This window comes from Lathamus discolor, chromosome 5, assembly GCF_037157495.1.
Source record: "Lathamus discolor isolate bLatDis1 chromosome 5, bLatDis1.hap1, whole genome shotgun sequence".
Lineage (NCBI taxonomy): Eukaryota > Metazoa > Chordata > Aves > Psittaciformes > Psittacidae > Lathamus > Lathamus discolor.
In genome coordinates this window covers 87,246,397-87,269,949 of record NC_088888.1, presented here as the reverse complement: position 1 = coordinate 87,269,949, position 23,553 = coordinate 87,246,397, and the positions used below count along the sequence as shown (strand labels likewise).

General features: G+C 44.3%; 1 protein-coding gene across 2 annotated transcripts in view; it reads right to left on the bottom strand.

Annotated features, from left to right (window-relative positions):
- The window catches only part of ELOVL5 (ELOVL fatty acid elongase 5), a 38,587-nt gene extending 15,463 nt beyond the window's left edge, over positions 1–23,124 (bottom strand). The window contains exons 1-2 of one of the 2 annotated variants that reach the window (XM_065681495.1): positions 23,021–23,124; positions 1,684–1,749 (exon numbers count right to left, since the gene is read on the bottom strand). In XM_065681495.1, the coding sequence (XP_065537567.1) occupies positions 1,684–1,741 (58 nt within the window). In that variant the 5' untranslated portion in view covers positions 1,742–1,749; positions 23,021–23,124. Of the gene's footprint in view, positions 1–1,683; positions 1,750–21,407; positions 21,429–23,020 lie in introns of those variants that run through there. The other variant, XM_065681496.1, reaches the window with a different exon arrangement.
- Between the last annotated feature and the right edge of the window lie 429 nt (positions 23,125–23,553).

The following is a 23,553-nucleotide window of genomic DNA, read 5'->3' as shown; positions in this document are numbered from 1 at the left end:
GCAGTGTTCAAGGCCAGGTTGGACAAAGCCTTGGGTGGGATGGTTTAGTGTGAGGTGTCCCTGCCCAAGACAGGGAGGTTGGAACTAGATGATCTTGAGGTCCTTTCCAACCCTAACTATTCTATGATTCTGTGATTCTCTCAAACCAGCTTCTCGCAACAGTACACATCTCATTTTCCTCACAGAGCCAGCAAAGCTGACAGTGCAGCAGATACCTTTGTGTTTATCAGTGGGTGATCCTGACAGTTATTTCCTAATCAATACTAACACAATTAGACTTACGTATGTGCTACCCAAAAGGATTAAGTTTTGGAGTCCTTGTATGAGCAATGAAACAGAGCAGTCAGTCCGGTCTGACAAACCAGTCTGTTTGGCAGTGTGTAGACTGCTCAGGAAAAGCACATAACGCACCTCAAATGAGGGTTTCAGGGGAACAAATGCATGATCCTCTTGAACCACAACTGTGTTGTCCACACCGAGCAACAGCACAGTATTTCACTCCTCTCACTAAAGTCAGCCCAAAGGACTGAAACCAAGTTTACCAAATTGTAATTGAACAATTCAAATATTGCTGGCATTCACAGCCCTGACTTAATTTTAAAGGAGTCATATGTGGATCCTGAATATAAGAAATGAGGCCTTAAATGTAGGTTGGGAAGTAGTTAAGAAAGCTGGGCAATTGCTTGGATTTGCCACCTTTATGGTTCATTATTTTTAAAGACATGGCAAATATAGACCATATGCCAGCACACGCAGTAAGTAATACCAGGACATCCAAACTAATTTAAACTGTCTTAGTATGAAGAAGCGGGAAGGAACAAGGGCACTGAGCTAGTAAAAGCAAACAGAAAACACATTTTGAAGGATCAAAGGCTTGCTCCACCTCCTGTGGACTATGCTGTGTGAGGAAGTGGCACTACCATCAGAGTTCCACTGGGACAAAAAAAAAAAAGAGGTAGAAAAAATGCTACTGCAGCCATCAGAGGAAGAAAACACATGCCACTGCGCAGCATTGCTATGCACACTCTGTGTGGGATGCTGATATTTAATCCCCCCTGTTCAGGACAGGGTGCAACAGGGCCACCCCTACCCTAGCTGGAAGCCCACTGCCCGTCTGGTCCCACTGCCTGTTTCTCACACTGATCAGGATTGCTGTTCTCCATCTGCAGACTTCTTCCCAGTGAAAAACCCACCAAAACCATGGTTTCTTTAAAAAAAATGGTTTCAAAGAAGCAATGCTTTAAAAAAAAATGTATTTTTTCAGTGAAAAATCCCTTAGCAACTCTATTTCTGAGGGCAAGAGTATTTTTATTCCATTGAATGCAAATTAAAAAGACTTTTTTTAATAAAGCTATTATTAAAATCTAAATTTAAAAAAAAAAAAGGTGGTAAAGATCTCAGTGCGATAAGTCATTCACTAAGACTAACAACATGAACTTAACTGAGCAGCACTTATGATTGTCATACCTGAAAAATTAACAGTTCTTCAGGTCAAAAGATCAGAGGGACTGAGCAGAATCATACACTCTTTATACAGAATCATACATTTTGTCGCTTTGCAGCTATTACAAGAAGTAGTCACCTGTCAACATCAGGATGTTAGAAGGAAGCCGTTTCTTACATTCTCTTATCTGCACTTTAATATTGGCGTTATTTATGCCTTTAATTTTTGTCAAATCTTACCTCTGGGTCCAAGCCAAACATCAAGGTAGCTATTGATTGTTTTATCTACAAGTTCCATTTTTCAACCTATTGAAATGAAAAGAAGAAAGTTAGCTCTTCAGCTCACAAAAATAATCATCTGAACACCATCTGCTAGGGTTAGCAAAGAAAATGCCAACCTGCAAAAACTGCAGCAGACATACTGGACATTACCAGCACATATAAAGTACATAAAGCTTATTCTAATCTCAGAGAACCCCTAGTGAAAGAGCAGCATTTCACACTGAAGTAGTCATGGATCTAGATACGTAGAAGCTTAAAATAACAAGTTCAGATTAACCTGAAGTTCTTTTTAACTCTGTATCTTCTAAGTGCAAATACAGGATGGCATCTTGCAAGAGATCCTTCTGCAGTGAGAAAGAGGAGGAGGAAGACAGCTGGACCTTGAGAAAGCCAGCAACATTGACATTTTCCAATAAATACTAAGAAGCTCTTTTAACAAAGATATAGCTGGTGAGGAGGAGGAGGAGAGAAGGGAAAAAAGTGAAAACCGGTTCTGCTGTCACTTTTGCAGAGAGGTGACTGATCACAGCTCTTGGTTAACAGCCATAAAACCAAGAGATCAACAGTTACTGAATGACAGAGAGGGCTGCAGAGGCAAGGGAGAAAACATGGCAGTTTGAGGCATAAGCATCTCCATCTAGTTCCTGAAACTGCTTACTGGTAAGACATCACCAGATAAGACTTATCTAACATCAGTACAGTAGAGTGATTAAAATGTCATCTGTCAGCACCTCACATGGCCAGTAATTACTGGTAGCACCTGGTATATATACTGTGGTACATAAGTCGCTGTACCTCCCTAAGGTTAAATCAGGAAAGAAGTAGCCACGCTTTCCATGAGCAGGGACAGTTGTCCATGAGGCTGTTCAAGCGAAGAGGAAGTAATTTTCTTCTTGATTAAGAAAAATAACAACAACAAACACCCCTAAAACCAACCAAAACCAAAACCCCCCCAAATCCCTTCCCCCAAAAGTACTAATATTAACAGCAATTTTTAGTTACTGGGAAAAAACCCCGAAGTAACACATAAGCTATCGACATATCCACAGCACAAAGCAAAACAATGACATGAGTTTACACATAGTTGCTAACAACAGAAAATTTCATGTCTTTTTTTTCAGTTCTAGCCAGCGACATCTCTCCTCACGTGTGAAAACCCTGCTTCTAGGAGATTTCTGATTTACACAAGTAAGATTTAGATTTATTTTATTTAAAGAGCCAATTTAGATTGGATATAAGGAAGAAGTTCTTTACTGTGAGGGTGGTGAGGCACTGGAATGGGTTGCCCAAAGATGCTGTGAATGCTCCATCCCTGGTGGTGTTCAGGACCAGGCTGGCCAGAGCCTTGGGTGGCATGGTTTAGTGTGAGGTGTTCCTGCCCACATCAGGGGGGTTGGAACCAGATGCTCTTAAGGTGCTTTCCAACCCTAACTATTCTGTGATTCTATGATTAAGATGAAGAGTAGGTCCTCTGGTTTTAGTCAGCTGGAACAGACACTTCCACTTCCTCTGAAGCCAGTGACAAATGCCAAGCAGGATGCAAATAATGTCCTGGTCCAAAGTGGGACTGAAGCTGCCTAGCTCCCATAGAGGCTTTGACTACCCGTGGGACCAAGAAAATGCAACAGGCTTGGCTGTGTCTTCTATGTAATACACATCCCTTCTACTTCAGGGCTCCAGACTTGTTCACCAAGGATTTCTGGCTGCACCCCCAACCCACCGTTTCCCATGGGGGCTCTTAGGGACACACACTGAAGAGGACTTTCCCCTCTGTGTGCATAAAGTCTTTGTACTGCTTTGGACTACAAACTGGCACAGAAACCTCCCTGGAATCTGGTTACCAGGCACAAACAAAATAGCTTGATTAAAATAACCAGGAGTGCTAAAAGACTTCTTCAGTCCTGATTCATACCACTTTTATTTTCCCACTGAAGAAGCCCAGCCCAAATAAGCACACACTTGACAAGAAGGTGCATTTTTGGGATTACGTCACCTCACCAGTTATGACACACAGAGACTGCAAGCACTTGCATGAATGGCCATAGCCCTGGCACACCACTGTTGTAGGAATAAGGAAATTTAACTGAGGAGCTTATGCTGTGCTACCAGAAGCACGAACATCAGTGAGAATGAGAAATGAGTATATAATTTCAAAGGAGAAGAAAGGAAGATATCCGAAGAAAGCTTGTTTCCCCTCCTCCCTTTTTAAATCTGACAGCTATTAAACATTGCCAGGAAAAGCACTCCCCAGCACATAATTCATTTTGTTGCCTGAAATCCCCACACTCAATTTGTCTGTTGCTCCTTTGATCCCGTACTGATTGACTTAGTTACACAGCACTGCACCATACAGTCACCCAGCATCTGTGCCAGACTTCAACTCCCCTTTTTGCAGAGGAATACTTCAGAGGGGAGAGTCTGTTTCAAAAAAACAAAGGTTTCTTATACAAAAAATATTGTAAGAAAAAACTCAGTTCGGAACCAACCTGCTTTAAACTGCTGTTTGCTGGACACTGAAAATGCAGATATGTAAGTGAAACAACTAAAAAAGCAGAAACAAGCCAGGCATAGCTATAGCAAAGACAAGAAGAAATGAAACTGTGTGTTCAACCCTCCCATAAAATTGGAAGAAAATCTTACTCCCCAAGAGGGGGAGGCTTTCTGCAGAGGTCTCATCTTTTTCATGCTGTGACCCCAAGACAGCTTTTTGTGCCAGCATTATCAGACAGCCGACTGTAAAAGGCACAGCAAAGGAGGAGCTACTCCTGGTGTCGATTTCCAGAATCTGCAGAAAAAGAAATTGTTTCAAAAGGAACTCATTTGTGTAACAGAAAAACAGAGGGAAACAATATGCTTTTGTTCCAGAGGGGGTCATGTGAAAATGCATCAAGTCTCCTGCCAACAGCCACACAACATTAAACACTGCTTCAATGGCAGGAACTACAAGGGTTCTTTTTTAATTAGAATAGTTTCCCAATTCAGAGGAACATCGACTCCCAGAAAAATTAAACGAGTGGCCATGTGAAACACTGTAATCTGCATGTTTCTTAATTCTGCAACTGACCACATACACAAGCAGATCACTAGCAATGCTCCTTTACCTAGAAGCCATCTCACAGAGAGGCACATTATTCATACAGCAGTTTGGACTGGAAGAGACCTTTAACTGGGCATCTAGTCCAGTCCCCCCTGCAATGAACAGACATCTTAAAATAGACGAGGTTGTTCAGAACCCTGTCCAACCTGACCTTGAATGTTTCCAGGGATGGGACATCTACCACATCTCTGGGCAACCTGGTTCCATTGCCTCACCACCCTCATTGTAAAAAATGTTTTTCTTCTATGTAGTCTAAATCTACCCTCTTTTAATTTAAAGCCATCACCCCTCATCCTGTCACAATATGGCCTACTAAAAAGTCTGTTCCCATATTCCTTATCAGGCCCCTTTAGGTACTGGAAGGCTGCAACAAAGTCCCCCTTATTAAGAGAGCCTTCTCTTCTCCAGGCTGAACAACCTCAACTCTCTTAGCCTGCCTTCACAGGAGAGGTGCTCCAGCCCTCTGATCATTTTGATAGCCCTCCTCTGGACCTGCTCCAACAAGTCCATGTCTCTCCTGCACTGAGGAATCTAGAGCTGAACGTGGACTCTAGTGGGATCTCACCAGAGTGGAGGAGAGGGGCAAGATCACCTCCCTTGGCCTGCTGGCCACACTCCTTTTGATGTAACCCAGGATACGGTCAGCTTTCTGGGCTGTGAATGCCCATTGCTAAGTCATGTCCAGCTTCTCATCCATCAGCACCCTCAAGTCTTTCTCTGCAGGGCTGTCTTGATACTGGGGATTGCTCCCACCCAGGTGCAGGACCTTGCACTTGGCCTTGTTAAACATGAGGTTTGCATGGTCTACTTCTTGAGCTGGTTCAGGTCCCTGTGGATGGCATCCCATCCCTCGGGTGTGTCAACCTTTCACTCAGCCTGGTGTCATCAGCAAACCTGCTGAGGGTGCACCCGGTTCTGCCTTTCTACAGTGGATAGGAAAGAAATCATCCTTTCTGCTACCACATTTTACCAGTGCAGTAAGGCTCCTGAACACCAGGGCAAGCTGGATCTGAGTCTGAAAGCACTCAGGCTTAGAACCTGAAAGATGCTTTACTCCTTCAAGTCTGTATTTCACCCAGGAAAAGGCATATCTGATGTCTTAAACAAAACAAAGTAAGTGGACTTCTAATTCTGCAACAAAAACATAATGAAGGCTAAATTTACAACTTGCCCCAACAAGATTGAGCCACATCATTAAGATATTACTTTTCCTAAAATCTTCTGGATTTAGACAGACAGGGTCATTTTGGGCATCCACAGAACATTCTGCATCCTTGGTCCACTTCTGGCACTGTGAGCTGGGACATGCACTATGCTCCAGCAGCCACCCTGTGTTTGGGCTGAAGAGGTGAGCTCTGCCCTGCCGCTCAACCCCATGCATGGATGACCCTGGTGCTCCTTCATGTGGCAATCAAAAACACAGGCCAAAGGCTACACAGAAATGTGCTTTTCTTGCAATTTTTTTTTTTTTTTTTGTTGAAAGCATTTATAAAGTTTTTTCCTGCAGGTTACTAGCAGTGACAACCTGCTCTTCCAACATGAAAGCACTGCTCTGAGGAAAGGGCTGCTAAATGCTGAAGTATTTTAGCAGCTCCCACCCATCAAAGGAAATTGTCTCCTCAGCTTTCCAGAGAAAACACATTCCGGAAGTTTATGCCAAAAAGTGATTTAAAAATTCTTGGTCACATTTTAATGTTGTTTTTTGAGTTTCTTCTTGGAGTAACTTCAGTTGCAGATACTTTCAGATACAAAGACAAAGCACAAAACCACAAAGGTTTGCTCCCTGTCCCATGCCACCCTTTTTAAGCAAACCAGACAGCAGCAACACCACATTTTGGGCTGAAAGCGCAAAGCACTGGGAGCCTGTTTGCTTTCAACAGGATCCTCCAGCTCTCACCCCACTGCTCAAGAACTCCCCAAAACAGACCCCAGTTTTCACATGTAAGTGCCTGAACTTGAGCTCCAAAAAAATCCCCAAAATAGACATCTAAATAACCTTGCTGTCTTCTGACAGGAATGCACTGCCATGCCTGGCTGCTGAGCCGCCTTGGAAAACAGCCACTTTCTCGGTCTTAAATTAGGACTTTGCAGCCTAAGTTTAAGCATTTGATTCTGGAAATCTTGAACTGTGTTTTCTCATCGAAGCAATGATTCCCAGTCCCTGCCACTGCAGAGGTGACTCCTCTTTTCCCTCCTCCGAAAGTACAAACTACCCCTTCTCCAAAAACACAGCGATCATGCTGGCATCGGCTTTTGTAAAAGTACTGGAATTGAAAACACTCAGCTGCTCAAGAACTGGAAGACAGCACCGATAATCAAAGCTGTCAACCATTTTCTGTCCACTTTCCAAAGCTGCCCAGTTTCTCCTTTCTATTCTTAAAGCCTTAACTGCCCTTTTTGAACACCCTCTTAGGTCCCAAGCATGCTCAGCATTAGCAATAAAAGAAGTTTAGAATAAACCACAGTCCATATTGATCTGAGAGCACAGGTACATTTATTTTATGGGAAGCAGGTGAAGCATGATTTTGCACTTCAGTTTTGTTAAAATGCAGGAAACTATTTTTAACCTTTATTTTGCAAGTGTATCTCTAGCAAAGCGATGCAGATTTTGGGCCCACCGTGCATCAGTGGCAAATCCTCCAGCCTGCTGCTGATTCATGGGTACCCACAGTGCTGAGCTATCATGCTCACCAACACTGCCGGCACAAAGAAGTTTAGAAAGAAATGATTTGTATAAAACGCAGGGAAGTGTAAAAAATGCAGGACAAAGGAGAGGAGAAAGTCTCAGTTTAACCTCAGTGATATTTCAAAGCATGTGAAAGCGCAGGGGGTAGAGGAAGACTTTGGCCAGTTAACCAGGGGTATGATTTCATGCCATTACTTTTCCTGTCATTCCACTCCCTCCAAATCCTGCAGTAATGATTACCTTCATGCATAAACCCAGTTGTGGTAATTAAAGCATTTTACAGAACAGAAACATATACAAGAAAGGATACTGCAAAATGGAATAACTAAATGTGTTCAATACCCAGTACCTCATTAAACCAGACTCTAATCATGTACAGACAGGTGAATTAAGACAAATCACAGATCCCTGCAGTTTTATTCACATTTTCAGCAGAACTGAACTAGCTTAAATCAGGATCTGAGGGTTCTAGGATTTGGACATTCACATGCATTTCATCCCCCTCATTGTCAACAGCTCTTGCTGCACCACAAGGTAACTTCAGCCAGAGGGAAAACACTGAAGGCTATGGCCAAGCACTAAGAACAAGTTGAAAGCAACCACACAAATGTACTAAGAATCAGGAAGAAAATGGTACATCACGACCTCTCCATCCCAGAGGGATGCATCCAGCTACAAATAAAGATCTCTCATGCCGCAGAGCTCCCTTTAGCAGCAGCAGATCTGGCATCCCTCAGCACTACAGTAAAATGCTTTTTGCAACAGCATGCATTTTCCCAATGTTGGAGGGGGTACCCTGTGCCCATGCCTCAGCACTGCGATACTGGAAACTTCCTTGCCACTGGCATCTTATAGCACGCTGCTGTTAGAGTAATAAAGTGCAGACTGCAAAAGTATTTACAGAAATAAAACGGGGAGGAAGAAAAGGCAAAGCACGCAGGTTTATTCAACTGCTGTGTGGTAACAGTACACGACTATAAATACGCAAGGACACTGCACAGACAACTCCAGGCTAGCGGGTTAAAGAACTGGTTTGTTAGTTTGTTTGTTCCTTTAAAATGGGACAGAAACAGAAGAAAGGATCTGTAGCAAACTAGATGGAAACATGGCACAAGAGCTACTAGTTACCCTTTTCGGAAGGAAAGCCAAAGCACAGTGTTTGCTGCCTAGCTGTGCTCCAAAGCCCTTCTCCCCAGGCAGTATGTGAATGTTTATTAAAAGCTATAAACAGATGCTTATTAATCTGAAGCTCCCCCTTTTTTCAAAAGCCGTGCTGGTATTGCAGTTGGGAAAGCACTGCTAGCTGTAGCTCACAATGGCAAGTTAGCCAGAGGAAGCCTGGGAAGCTAAAGAAAGAGAAGATGAAGGAGTCAAAAGCTAAGTCCAGAGGACCATAAGGACTTCAGCTTTCATTCTGGGTCTCCTTTCTCTCATTAAAGTGCCACCTTCAAGAAAGTCTGAAAAACTGCTCTCCTCCCCTTTAATAAAGGGACTCTTATGATCTCTGTGCACTTCACTAAACCCAACTTTTTACTTGCACAAGAGAAAAATGAAGATTCAGACCCCAAAGCCTATTTTAATGAGTCTTCTTGGTCAAAAGGCTGCATTTTCTAAGAACACAGCTCATGACACCACAGCCAACAGGTCCAAAGGACGGAGAAGCCCGGTCTTGCATGACTGTTACTAGCAGCAGAGTTCAAGAGTACTGTGCAGCTTCAAGACAGTAAGCCTCAAGTTTTATCCTTTTTTTACATGCCACCATCTCATAATTAAAATTTAAAACCCAAGAAGTACGAAGAACCAGAAGAGTTACAAATGAGGCTGCCCCTCCACCTGAAACCTCATTTCCTGCAACACCTGCAGCCACAGCACTGAGTCTGAGCGCCGAGAGAGGATCTGGCACCAGCCTGCCCCTTCTTCCTGCTGAGGTCTGAAGCCAGGGGACATCTCAAGAATAAAACTGAAAGTATAGGGCAGATCTATAATTCTTGGTTATCTTCTTTGCATTTACTAGCTTGCTATCTGACCCGTAAAAGCATCTGCAATTCTCTTGCACATGTGAAAGCAAGAAATGGCTGAGCGCAGCTATCCAGTAAACCAGGTTTAGCTATAAAAAGGTTGTCTGGGGCTCACATGCTGACTAGATACAGCGATCCAACAAACAGGTGAGAAATTAGGGGAAGATCGTAAAAGCTGAGGGTGACAGTCACGAAGGCAATGCTACGCCATGCAAGCTGACTAGTACAGGGATAACGGTACACATAAAACCTGAATTAAGATGTCCTGGTAAGATGTGTAACTACAACCTCTGTGTTCAGATGGGTAAATGACGCCTTTTGGGGGACTGCTTGTGTCTGGGAAACCAGATCACACTGAAAAAGCACACAAACTACCCTTAGGCAAGTATGTTAAGTATTTGAGTGCTTACTTTCATTTCCAGTAAGCATGGGGTAGTACCTGGAGTGCTATGGGAGAAGTCAAATTCCCTGGTGGGCCCTAATGCACAAAAAACCCCCACATGTAATACATGGAATTAGTTACATTCCTCAATAAAAGTTAATTTCTACACTTTTATCCTAAAGGAAGAAAAGATGCATCCTGACACGGCAAATGCACGGCACATCTTTCCTTGCTGTTTTGTCGTCTGACCAGCTCACTATGAGAAATCAATCTTAAAACCTTTCTATATTCCTGCTGTACTCCCGTGAGACATGAGTTAATCCTGTATGGCTGCAGCTGCACCAGTACTTGGTGCCTTCATTTTAAGGTGCTAAACATCATGGCAGATTGTACAACCACACGAAGTGAACAGTACTAACAAAACAAAGTCAGTCTAGCTTTAAGTAGAAGATAGTACCAAAAATGTTCCTCTTCCCACCATTCTGACAATTAAGAGAAAAGAAGAAAAAAAAAAAGTGACTCCAGATACAACTGTTATGTCACAGCATCGTTCTGCTCAGGACAAAACCCTGTCAAACCCCTTGCCTTTAAAACAGCACCAAAAATCATAGCCTCATCATTCAGAAAAGCAACTGCCTTTGAACATCTAAACTCCTCTCCAAATAAAAATAATAAAAGAGTTGACACTATGCAAGGCAAGATGTTGACGTTGTTTTCTTCCTGCCCAGAACTGACAAGGAATACTGAAAGTGAAAACTACATGTCTTGTACAGAGGCAGAAGTTGACGAGACTGGAGATTTCTAACAGATTCATCAGTCAGATCATTCCTCCCCTTTCCCTTCTTGCACAACACTTAGCACATCTGTAAATTAAACGGTTCCCAGAACTGCGCAGGCAGCTGATGGCAGTCCTGTTACAGAAGCTCAGGGCTGAAAAGCCTGGCGGGTCCCGAGGAGCTGAACATCCTTGCCTGCACTAGACCTGTGCCAAACCAACCCCTGACGGGAACCAGCAAGTTTCAGGGTACAGAATCACTGCTGTAACAAGGGCCCCTGTAAAAGACCAACCTGTACATTTCTACCTGTACATTTTCTTAGTTTAATATTGGTAGCACTTTCCTATCTATTACTTCATCAGAAGCCCCTGCTCCATGCAGCAAGTACTGCAGTTTCTTACATTTTATTGTTTTAAGGGGAGAAAGACCGAGCAGCCAATTAAAAGGAAATACTGTAATGGTAAAGCTTAGTGTGATCTTACCACTACCCTATGAATGAGTCTATAGACTACTGAAGGAAAAAAAAGCCACACTGTCCACACGTCCAGCAACTGCCAAGCTGTTTTCTACAAGATTGTATTATAAAAAATTCGGGTACCTGCAGAAATTAGGCAGGGAACTCCAGCAAAATAGGTCAGTTTCCTCCAGAATTTAACCACTTTCTCCTATTAGTAAGATGCAACAAACTCCTGGTGCAGTGGAAACTCCACTGCCATTAAAATCTGTTCCAATGAAAAACACACTAGACTGAACTTCCAGCTCTAATGCTAAGGTGCAAAAGGTTTACTGCATTTGCTCCATGCTTTCAAAAGCACTAGAGAAAAGGCAGGGTCGGTATTGTAATTTCCTATAACTGCTTCAAATACAGGGACAAACTAACACCCATATAAGCAGCAGGCAGTAAGTTTCCTTCCCGACCCTGCAGCTATCCCATCCTCTGCAGGGCAGCAGTCCCCTAGAGAAGTGGGTACCAAATTCACCTCCTCTGCCTCATCACTTGTACAAAGTCTCTCTCACACAATGTCTGCAGAAACTTACACATTCCTAAAGATAAGCTCCCTCCACACAGGCACTTTTTCTGCTCATGCCTGCTATGGTGTTGGCTCATGCCCATCGGTAACCATCACATCACCTCATCCTCGCTTGACTGCTCCATTCAGCTAGGTCCATAGCTATAAAACCTTTACTTAAGGCATGTGGGCTTAGCAGGAGCAACCAAGAACAGATTTGACACTGCTGTAAAGGGTGCTTTCATTCCTTTCTTACCCTCAAGTGGAGTGAAGCAGGGAAAAACTGAGCTAGCCCCCACCAAAATCGACCTAGTAAGAAGATCAGCTTTCAGACATGTCTGTTCCACCACCTGATTTACTGCAGAAGAAGAACCAGCACGAGGCAGGCACGTGTGTGACAGTGAGGTCTTACCTGACTGCAGATGAGAAAAGCTATTGCACTGCACCCAGCAAGAAAATGGAACCATAGCAAAAAGAAAGGCAAATGAGACAGGTAGACAAAAAGACACAGAATTTCTAAAGCTGAATTCTAAAAGGCAATTAAGGCCAAAATAAAAGGCACTGCACACACATCATTTTATATTATAGAATGGTTCTAGTGAAAGTTACAAAAAAAAGAAAATGTGAAATAACAAAAGGCCATACAGGATATGTCACACAGAGCTAACTTACAGACACATTACTGCACTATAAAAAGCAAACAACAGCCTTCCTTCTCTCCCTTATTGCTCAAAATATGGAGACCAATTTTAAGACACTTTACTATGTTTCTGTCTTGAAAACTGCAGGACTAATGATGGTCTCAAGGTAGGCCAGATGTGAGAGGACTCAAGAAGAAGGGGGAGAATGCTAACCACTGAGAGACCAATTACAGATTTCTGGGAGGAAAAAAAAAAAAAAAAGGCAACTTAAACGTTTTATTCAACCTAAATACAGCAAAATATTTCAACAGAAACGGTGCTAAAGAAAATAAATACACAGAAAAGATTAAAATAGAAAGCTAAAGAGACAGTGAATATGACAAAACATTTACTACGTGCTGGTCAGCTGAGAACCTTGAAGACAGAAGGGAAGTATCCCTTTTAATCCTCAGCCTTAGAGCACATTATACTGTAAGAAACGATTACCAACAACCTGTGATCTGCATCACACCTTGAGTGTAGTAGCCTAAGACTAAATTTCAATGGGAAGTTTGATTTTTCTGATAACAACAAACATTTTTTACTTGATGCCCAAAGCTTATAATTAAATGCATCCTATGAGAGAAACACATTGCTGGATAATTAGAACGTGATTTCTACATGGGAAACAAAGCTTTCCCCTTTACTATGCTGCTTGCAGCAAAGTGAAAACCTAACTTACACTGTATTTTATAAGCTCTCATATTCTGCCAGGAGTGAAATACTAGGGAAAGAATTAAGTTGTGTTTCATATGCCATACATGTAAAGCAACTCTTTGAACTCTGGGCAAAAGAGAAGCTCTTTAGCCTCTGTTGTAAAACTCTGCACATCTATTACATGGATGGCAATATATTAAAAGTGCTTGGCAGGCAAACCCAAACTTTTACATTCTTAGTGCTTCTATTCCATATATATTTTGTACAGAATGTGTAGGATACAGAATGACACTTCAGGCAATGAAATTGCTTATTCATGTTAGCAGCTCTCTGAAAGTTTCCCCCTCTGGAATCTCGCCACCACCACAGCTCTATTTTTACTGCATGCTAAGAGCAAAACATGCTTTTGTGCAAGAAACTTCTTTCATGAAACAAGTTTTCAAATATCAAAAGACAATGACTGTGGTTGGAGGTTATTTTTCACAGTTTTCATCTCCCTGGAATACAAGTTCCCCACACAGATGTGTCATCTCTAAAACAAACAGCAGTGAAGCAGCTCTTCATTTAAATAGACCTGTTATTCTGGACCAGGGAAATTAAATACTCAAGTTCACAGCCTCACACAGGAACTGGTACTTGGTGGAGGAAAAGAGGAAGGAAAAACAAAACAAAACCCCACAAACCGCACACAAAAAGACAGATCTGGTTAACATTCTGCTCTAACGCTAATGACTGACAGCTTAGGTGGGGATCTGCTAGAGGTCTCAGCAGAGCAATGCTGTTATAAGGAGGGAGGTGTCAGAGCCAGTGGCTTACTAGGGCTCCTTCATCGATTCAGCCCAAACCCCAGCCCTGCTCCTCTGTTCTGCAAAACAACCTCCCAAGGCATTGGGTGGATAAGCTTTTGAAAGACAAAGCCTTTAAAATAGATACAGAGAGAATTATGGAAATCACAAAAGGAGCAGCAAGGAAAAAGAGAGTGGGGAGAGTGGTGGAAAACCCCTTAACGTTGCTAAGCTCCTTCACACCTGCAATTGGCAACTAAGAGTCTCTGTCACTGTAGGTTCAAAGACAGTCATCTCCTCCCAAGGCTATCCATCTCTCCTTCGAGGGCAACACAGCACTAAAGGAGCATTCACTCCAAGATGATAATCTTCATATGCTATAAAAGATTGTTAAAACCTGACATCTCCATGCTCTCACCAAGTGCATCCCTCAGGACTCAAATCTGTGTTTTAACAGCTTCTTAAATGTATATTTTAAGACACAAAGTCAACCCCCGCAAATGCTTAGAAAATGGAACTGTACCACATGCAACTGACACTTGTGTTGATGCATTGTTTGAACCTCCTGTTTTGTGAAACCATGAAGTATTCAAGTCTGCATAACTGGAAATTCATGATAGCTCAGCAATTGCTCAGCTAGAGTTTAGATCTGAATATCTTCTCTAAACGAGCTCTAACAAATTCAGACGGAACGAACCAATTAGACGGATTAAAAAAATGAGAGAAAAATGTCTGAAAACAGCATTAGTGGTCCCTTCCTGTACCTTAATGCAACCACTTAGCAGTGGTGATAGAGCAAGAAATCAATATAAAGAAGTACCAAAGGATGTTATTTTTATTCTGGAAGGCATGGGCAGAATTGCAGCCTGCTTTTGCTTGCTCCAAAAGGAGATGATGATGGTTTTGAAAGGGCAGAAGAAAGGGTAAGAAAGTCAAGAGGTTCCAGGAGTCTGCCAAGTAAAAGCAGAGGACAGAGTACGTCCTCTGGAGAATTAGTTGGGAATCTGATGAAGGCTGCAAGACCAGAGGACAGTGTTCAGGTTTAAATCCAGCTGGCAACTAAGTACCACGCAACTCACTGCCCCAACCCCCAGTGGGATGGGAAGGAGAATCAGAAAAAGATAAAGTCCATTGATTGAGATAAGAACAGTTTAATAATGGAAACAAAGTAAAATATAATAATAACAAAGAAAACTGTCAAAAAGAAAGAGAGAGGAATAAAACCTAAGAGAAACAAGTGATGCACAACACAATTGCTCACCACCTGCTGACTGATGCCCAGCCCCACCCTAGCAATGATCAGCCTCTCCCAGCCAACTGCCCCCAGTTTATATACTGGGCATGACATTCTATGGTATGGAATATCATCAGATATGGTATGGAAAATCACAGAATGGTTTGGGTTGGAAGGGACCTTAAAGATCATCTAATTTCAAGCCCCCTGCCACAGGGATCCATGTGTCCTAGTATAGTTTCCAGAAGGATGTGCTCTATGATCTTGCCAGGCAATGAGGTGACACTGACTGGTCTGTTGCTCTCCAGGTCTTCCTTCCCCCCACCCCTTTTAAAAATGGGGGTTATATTTCCCCTTGTTCAGTCAGCAGGAACTTCACCAGACTGCCACAACTTCTCAAAATCTTTCTCCAAGGCTTTTCTGCTTCGACCTGCCAAGGAGGCAGAGAAAAACCTGCACAAAACCAGGCCTGCTGGACTAGAAGCTTATTTTTCATCACTGTATCACATGCCAGTAAAAAAAGAAACTTGCGAACTGTGCTGCAAGCAAAGATATTTTCTCCATTAATGAGGCTTTATGCATGGAGTAAGTTCACAAGACTAGTGCAAAGCTTAACGATACGCAAAAAGGGAACTGAGGGACAAATACATGATGCAAGCATGACCCTAACTTAGGACAAAGAGCTGAGAGCTTGCACCAGTTCACAGGGTCTGTGACCAGCTAAGAGCACCCTCTCCGTGCCAGTACTGTAGAAGAGAAATAAGCCACCAAACTGTAAACAGGCATTCGTCCTAACATCTGCTATCCTGCAACCCACATAAGCATACACATAAAAATGCAAGCACAGCTATCACTGTGTTCTTCAAAGCTAAATCCCAATTCCTGTGCCTCTACCAACATTTTCCTGCAGCAACCACATGAGGTCTTGCTCAAAAGCATGCGAGCAGCCACGTGAATGAACTGAACACGTAGCTGCTTTTTGATAAGCACACATGCCATGCACCCAAACTAGCATGCTAATTGAACTTCAGCATGCAAAAAGGTTTCTCGAGTTTCTTTTTCCAAAGGGCAGGGCAATGGTAAGCATTGGAGAATGTCAACCTCCTAACAGGTTAAAGGTTTAATTATTGTTATTTAAGTCAAAGGTTCTCCCTGCTGTTTGGCTAGGAGATAATTCTAAAAATAACAATGCAAAACATCAGCATTTTTAAAAGCCACCCAGGAGCAGGAGATAATCCTTCAGGAAAAGGTTAACAGAAGCTTTCTGATTACATTATGTGCATAGAAATATGACATCTAAGGGGAAGCCTATAAAGATTGGTCCGTAGTTTCCCAAGTCTTCATCATTACGAATGAAACCAAACCTGAGGACACAGGACCAGCTCAAGAACTAGACCTTTACGTTCAGATCCCTGTGCTGACAATTGACAAGGTAGAGGCCAATGTACAAGTACATTTCGTTTGCTTACTTCTAAGAGCTTCAAGACCTGATTAGATCTTCGAGACCTCTACCTGAATACGAATTACCTCAGCAGGGGCAGAGGAGCTCCTCCACCAAGCTGCGGATTGCTCCAAGCCCACAGCCATATGGCATCTAAGGGAAGAAGGTGTTTTCCTGCAATTAGCACTTGCTAGGGACTCCTGAGCCAACAAGGGCACAGCAGAAATGCTGCCTTAATCTGAAATGTTTCCCAGCAAGTTTGTAACAGCATAAAGGGAAGGGGCAAAAAATAAAAAAGGAAAAGAAAAAGGAAGTACATATGCACTTGATTAGCTAAACATATGGCCTAAAGCCATAAGATGCTTTGAGGTGTATTTGGGTTAGTAGGCTAAACCACATTATTTGGCAAATTATTATGTGTTCGTTTTCATCTAACATCCTTAAGAACCATAACCCCAACAGAAACATCCATCAGCATGCATATGCTTTGAAAGCTGTAGCATTACCTGAAATCAAAACCACAGCCTTTCCGAAATCAAGCCTAAGTTTTACAGCAGACAGCCTAAACTTGAGTGTAGGAAGAAAGCAACAACCCTTGAGTCACAGCAGAGACAGACAGCAAGAAGAAAAAAGTTTTCTAAGGGTCACAGAGGGAGAGGAGTGCTTCTAAGGGACAACAGAAGAAGAACAGTCAGTATTCAAAATGCTGACCCAGTGTCTCAAGGGTATAGGCTCAAAGAGCAGGGCAGAATGTGAAAATGCAGGAAAAAAGGTTTATTCCACGTTTGTTACACATCTGCACAAGCAAGCTGTGTTCGTGCAACTCAGTGTATTCAGTCATCGCCCAAAGCACCTCACTTGGCAGGCAAACGTTCCGTATGAAGCTTTGACATGGAGATCAATTAAACACAAACAAGTTTAGCATAAATACAAGTTCATGGGAAGTGTTTTATTTCTACCTGCTCAGTATACTGTTGGTCATCCACAAAGCTATCATTAATGAAGCACAACCTCTACCGCTGGTAATGCTTTAATAAGGACATACAAAATACCCAGATGAAAAGGGATGCTGAGACCAACTCTTAATTCACAGCCCCGTGTTCAGCATAAGCAGCATGATTCATTTGTTCTTGGAGAAGTAACAATTACACTTAGCAGCATGCATCTGTAAAATCTCTACACCTGGTAAGGGAATTTATTAGACTGCCATTGTGCTTTCTAAATGCTTGATGCTTTGTGTTTCACATGAGTCAACCGTTTCATCGAGGAAATGAAATAATTCTCCAACGCATTGAACACACCAGGAAAGCATTTACCGACCACATACTTTGGACAAGTTTGCTCCTGTGCTCTTATTTACCCTGTCAGATGATGTGTCCTAAATGCCAAAACACAAATGCAGAAACCAAGGCAATAAATTTTAGGAGATTAATTTCATTAAACAGGTCTAGGGAAAGCCACTGCATAGAGTCCACAGGGACTCAGTTGTCTCCACAGCAGGATTAGAAGCAACATTTATTTGATTTGTCAATCAAAAAAAATCAATCCAGATGATTGTTTGCAGTACCTTTATCAAACAGAAATGTAACTGCTGTCCTGCCAGACGCAGGGAACAGGCTATGATGCCCTCAGGAATCCAGATAAAAAACACTTCTATCAATCAGCACTTAGGAAATCCACGGATGTCAGCCTAACCAATGCCCTCTTAACTGTGCTGGTGCAATACCAAATTTAAACAGCCTTAGGAAAGGCCAGAGCAAAGCAATTCGAACTGCAGGCAAGTTTTTAAACACACTAACTTCTATGTAATTCACTGATTATCCTTGTCATTTGTCCTTGTGTGTGATCTTCCATACAAGGGAAAAAGTGCTTCCAACACTAGCACGCATAAACCCTTCATATTTGAGGAATCTTCTGCATTTTTAATATCTTTTAAGAATCACAAAACAAAGTAGCAACTATACTGCATATGACAAGACAGCCACAGTTTACAAGGATTACTGTCACTTTTGTAAATGTCTGGATGCACACAGAGAAGTGTGCTCTGACTAGCATGCAGTAAGCATCAATTTCTTAAGTCTGCTATAGTCAAACAGCTTTCAAAAGCATATGTTGAATCCCGGAAGAACATAATTTCTTACGCTGCAAAAACAGGAAAAGAAAAGCATTACTGAGAAGAGCTGAGGCTAATAGCCCCCGAAGTATTCCTATGTTTAAACAGTTTTATAGATCTCACCCTACACAACTAAATTCAGACATGGCAGCGAAAGGAGGTTATGAAAGATTAAGAGGACAAAATGAGCATGTTGTTCAGTTTTATGCAGGGGAGGTTACAGCAAACGGCATCATCACCTATACATCCCTTCACAACCTATATGAGTTGCTCCCAAATCTAAGTGGAGCTTTAATAGCTTTGAAGAGACAACTGAGTTTGCTTGTGACCCATCTCAAGGCAGTGTGCCACTCATGGGAGTAAAAGCAAGCCGAGAAATAATAGGTAGAGGTATTTGAGGCTCTGTTCCCCAGCAGTTAAAGAGCATCCCATCCCTGCCTCTGAAGTCTGAGAACAAACCCTTCCCTTCACGTCTGGAATAAAATAAACAACAAACATGCCTCCAAGAGCACATTTGCTCCCAAATTCCTTCCAAGTCTGAAGGAATCTCTATGGCATGACCCATCCCAGGAAATGACTGTGCATGGGAGCTCTGGCTTCTTGCTGCCTCAGCAGGAACCCCTGGTCAGGCAGTGAGCAGAGCACTGCCTAAGCCACCTCCCGTGCTGGTGGCAATGTGACACCCAAAATACCACTGAGCCCACCCTCGCACCCAACTGCTGCCCTGCTCCATCACACCAGTCCTGCCCTGCCTGTTGGGCAGCAGCAAGCAGGAGCAAGGATGAATGCTGAAGGTGACATTCTTTTAGTGCTAGCTCCAAGTGGGACAGAGAGGCAACAAGACACGGAGACATGATGCTGTTTTAACATGAGACCACATAGAAATTTCTGTTTCTCTCCCCAGTATTTGTCTCAGATGGTGTTAACTGGGAGACTTGCTTTGTCTGCACCATGGAGAGAGGACTGCTGAGACCACTAGAAGGCAGGCAGAGATGAGCACTGTAACCTTGTAAGCACCACCACCTTGCTCTGTATGGGTGGTTTTTTTCCTGACCTCAGCAGGAACAGAAGCTTTTGATGTTGCAATGTTTGCTGCCCAAAAATAAGGGAGGTAAAGGAACGAGGTCAGCTCAGTACTTGAGAGTATTTAACCAATTACCAACTGAATGTCACTTACATTCCCTTTGGGAATATGCTTCCCAAGGGGCAGCTCTAGATTGCTCTCACTGCCAGCCTTTCCACTTGTGGCTGCCAGACTTGAGTGCTCCATCAGCCTGAAATCCTGTAACACTGCTAGCTCCATCACCATTCCAAAAACCTGAATCCTCAAACACTTCAAAAATCTGCTCCCAGCAAGTCACAAAAGAATGAGCAATTACAGGTGCTGCCCAGAGAGGCCTAACGGATTTGGGGCATTATTTCCAATCTAGGTTTTTGTTTTGATCATTAATCTTATCGTCTCTAAATTAATTCCTCCTGTAAACAACACAAAAGGAAGGTCAGCAGGGAAAGAGAAGATTAGACTTTAGAATTCAGAATATTTTAACTCTGAGTGCACTAAAAGCAAGGAATGCCACAAGAGGGAATTCTCGATGAGAAAGTAAAGACAACATCAACTTACTAAAAATACTGCAGTAAGTATACCCACAGACTGCTTAGACAGTACACAGAATCATGGAATGGTTTAGGTTGCAAGGGACCTTAAAGCTTATCTAGTTCCAACCTCCCTGCCACAGGCAGGGACACCTTCCACTAGACCAAGCTGCTCCAAGCCCCATCCAACCTGGCCTTGAACACTGCCAGGGATGAGGCAGCCACAGCTTCTCTGGGCAACCTGTGCCAGTGCCTCAGCATCCTCTAGTAAACAGGATAGTAAAGAACTTCTTCCTAATATCTAATCTAAATCTCCCCTCTGTCAGTTTTAAGCCATTCCTCCTTGTCCTATCCCTACATGCCCTTGTAAAAAGTCTAAACAGACTAAGTATCCTTAATGATGCTGTATTTATATACCAAATACGCACGAGTTTTAGTCAAAGCCACTCCATTTGATCAGCTGCTGGTATGAAAAGGTTACTTAACCACACAAAGTGCAGTTGCTTTTTAGAAAGCACAGTGAGGCAAACAGACTGAAGCCAGACTCTTTCCCAGCTTGTAAGACAAAGCTACATTTCCTGCTAATTTCATTGCTGCTCTCTCTGGTTGCATTTGAATGCTAAAATACAGGAGAGTAATGATAAATTCACAGAGCTACTTACGGATAAAAACCACAAAGAAGACCCTATGGGCTTCCACCAGGCATTACATATGTAATGTGTACCTTGTAAGAAATGCAGTAAAATCCAGCAAAATTCTGGCATTTCTTTTAGCATCCTTGACCCATGTCAGCTGGCATGAGGGTAAACCCACTCTTAACTTCAGTAAACTCAGCACAGTAGTCCTTTTCATCTGCTCCTTAGTTCACGTAAAGCTGGAAAGGGATCTCCACTCAGCTGATCCCAGACATCTCCAGGCACCATAAGTTTCCAAGGGAAAGCCTCACTCTGGGCATCCAAATGCAGCTCCCCCCCAGCCAGAGTAAATGCCTTGGGTATTTACTGGTCTGAAAACAGACTAAGTCTACTGCACTTGAAATACTTGAATGTTTCCAAAAGAAACTCCAGGTTTTGTTGCTAAACAGCATCAAACGATCACAAGCGCACAGGCTTACTCTCCCTAACACAGCTTCAGCTTCTGTTAGCAGCAGTGAGGACAGTGTCTTTACCTCTATCTACTGAGGTTTCTAACAGCAAAGAAAAAGTCTCACCGTTAGCCCACATCTATAAAACTTCACAGCTGCAAAACCCTCCACCAAGCCGGGGCCAGCCGCGATAACTTTCAGCCAACCGTTTATAGTGGGTCCGCGGCCGTGCCAGGTCCTGGCAGAGCAACCTGGCCCAAAACTCCAGCTAAAGGCTGTGCCACCACGGGAGACGCCCGCACGCTTGCCCTCCTCTGGTTTCAGCTGCAGGGCGTGTTTCCATTTACACAGAGCGGTCTCAGAGACTTCCTGACAGGAAGGAAGCATCCTAACTGCAGCTATGCCCCTGCCTTGTTGTCCCTGGCCATCGCTAGCAGCCGGCTGAGCGCTTTGCTCCCATTTTTCGCCGTGGTACTGAATCTCAGATCACCCGAGATCACCCAGAGCACTGTAAGAATACAAATCAGCAGTTCGGGGCACTGCCGTTCAACCATGGCTGGGACACCGAGCAGGCAGCACAGCCAGATGCTAGAGGGAGAAACGCCTTTTGCTGTCTGCCAGGAGCCCTTCTTTCTGAGCAAGCCAAGGTGTTAACTATTCCTCTCCAGGTCTGGCAAACTGCCCTTTTGTCTGCGGGTTCAGAGCACGGATCGGTGCCGGAAAGCTCTCTCCAGAGTCGGATCCTTAGCTGCTGCATCCCTGGGAAGCGGGAGGGGCGGATGAGGGCAGGAAAGCAGCCAGCATAGGCAGGGAAGGAGAAAACTCTTAAAACTTCCCAAGACGATACTCTGCATAGCATTGCCAGCTTCTAATGCTGTGGATGCCCAAGGGTTTTCAGGAGATGGAAGAGATAAAAGCAAAGTCATAAAGTTTTTAAGAAAGTCCATGCACGCACATCTGACATAGTGACACATTTCTGCCACATGCCTTTTCTACTCCTTTTCAAATGCTTGTACCCTTTAGACATTTAGATTTTAAAACGGCAGGGCACCTTTCAGATGAGCTGCCTATCAAGGCACTAGTTTAACGTGGCGTCCGCCCTGTCCCACAGACCAACCCGGGAATTAACCCTTCCAGCGGCTCCATTTCCAATCCGGTAACGCTGTCAGGGGCGGTGAGCAAAGAGCAGGGGCAGACGAGCCGGGGGAGACGGAGCAGCAGCAGCCACCGCCGCCTTCGCCCCGGGCCCTCCCGCTGATGCCCAGCCCTACTCCCGGGGTCCACATACAATGGGGGATAAACCGGGTTAGGGCTGTGCTGTCTGGAGCAGCAGTAGCACTCAGCCCTCACCGGGGAGGCAGCGTACAGCCGTTTCCTCGCCGTCAAACGCAGCCGGGGGTGGGGAGGTAGGACGGGTTATCTCCCTTCCAGCGCGTATTATTCCTCCCGACTCCGTTCCCCGCCACGGCGGAAGGAACCGCGGCCGCGCAGGGATGCAGTAGCCATGGCAATGCGGGACTGCATCACGCTCTTAACTAACTGCACCGCGGAAACACGCTACCGGAGAAACCCCCGGCCCTCCCGCCGCCCCGGCTCTGCATCCCTCCCCCAGACCGGCCGAGCGGGGGACGGAGCACCGCTACTGCGCTTCCTGCGCGCCCGCGGCCCCTATCCGGGACCTTCCCGCCCCCCTCTCCTCCCGCTTCACCCTCCGTCCCACCCGGGGACCGCGGCCCTACCTGCGGCTGCAGCGGCGGCGCTGGGGGAGGCGGGAGGGCGCCGGCCGGCTCTGTCACGCTGCGGCGCCGAAGGGCCGGGGCGGGGCGGTGGACGGGAGGAGGCTCCGCCCCCGAGCCGGCCGTGGGCTGACCGTGACGTCAGAGTGGTGCGGGGGGCTAACGGGCGGCGGCCGAGGGGGACGCTGTGACGTCACGGCCGCTCAGGGCCAATCGGTGAGAGGGGATGGGGCGGCGAGGGGTTGCGGGCGCGGGGTCCCAGTCGCGTCTCGGAGGAGTGCCGCGTCGACGGCTGGAGGGACGGCTGGGCGGCTCTCGGGTGTGTAGGGGTTGCCCATCCCTGCCCAGGCGATGGAAGCTGGAGCTCCGGTGAAAAACAATATGGGATCGTGTAATTAAAGACTTATCTTAATGAGATGAGCCGCAGGACTAAATTAAGGGTCACAGGGATACGTGGTTGGTCTGTTTCTCCCTGTGTTTTGAGTAATGGGCTTCATGACATCATAGCGTTTTGAATATAAGCTCTGGTTGCAGGA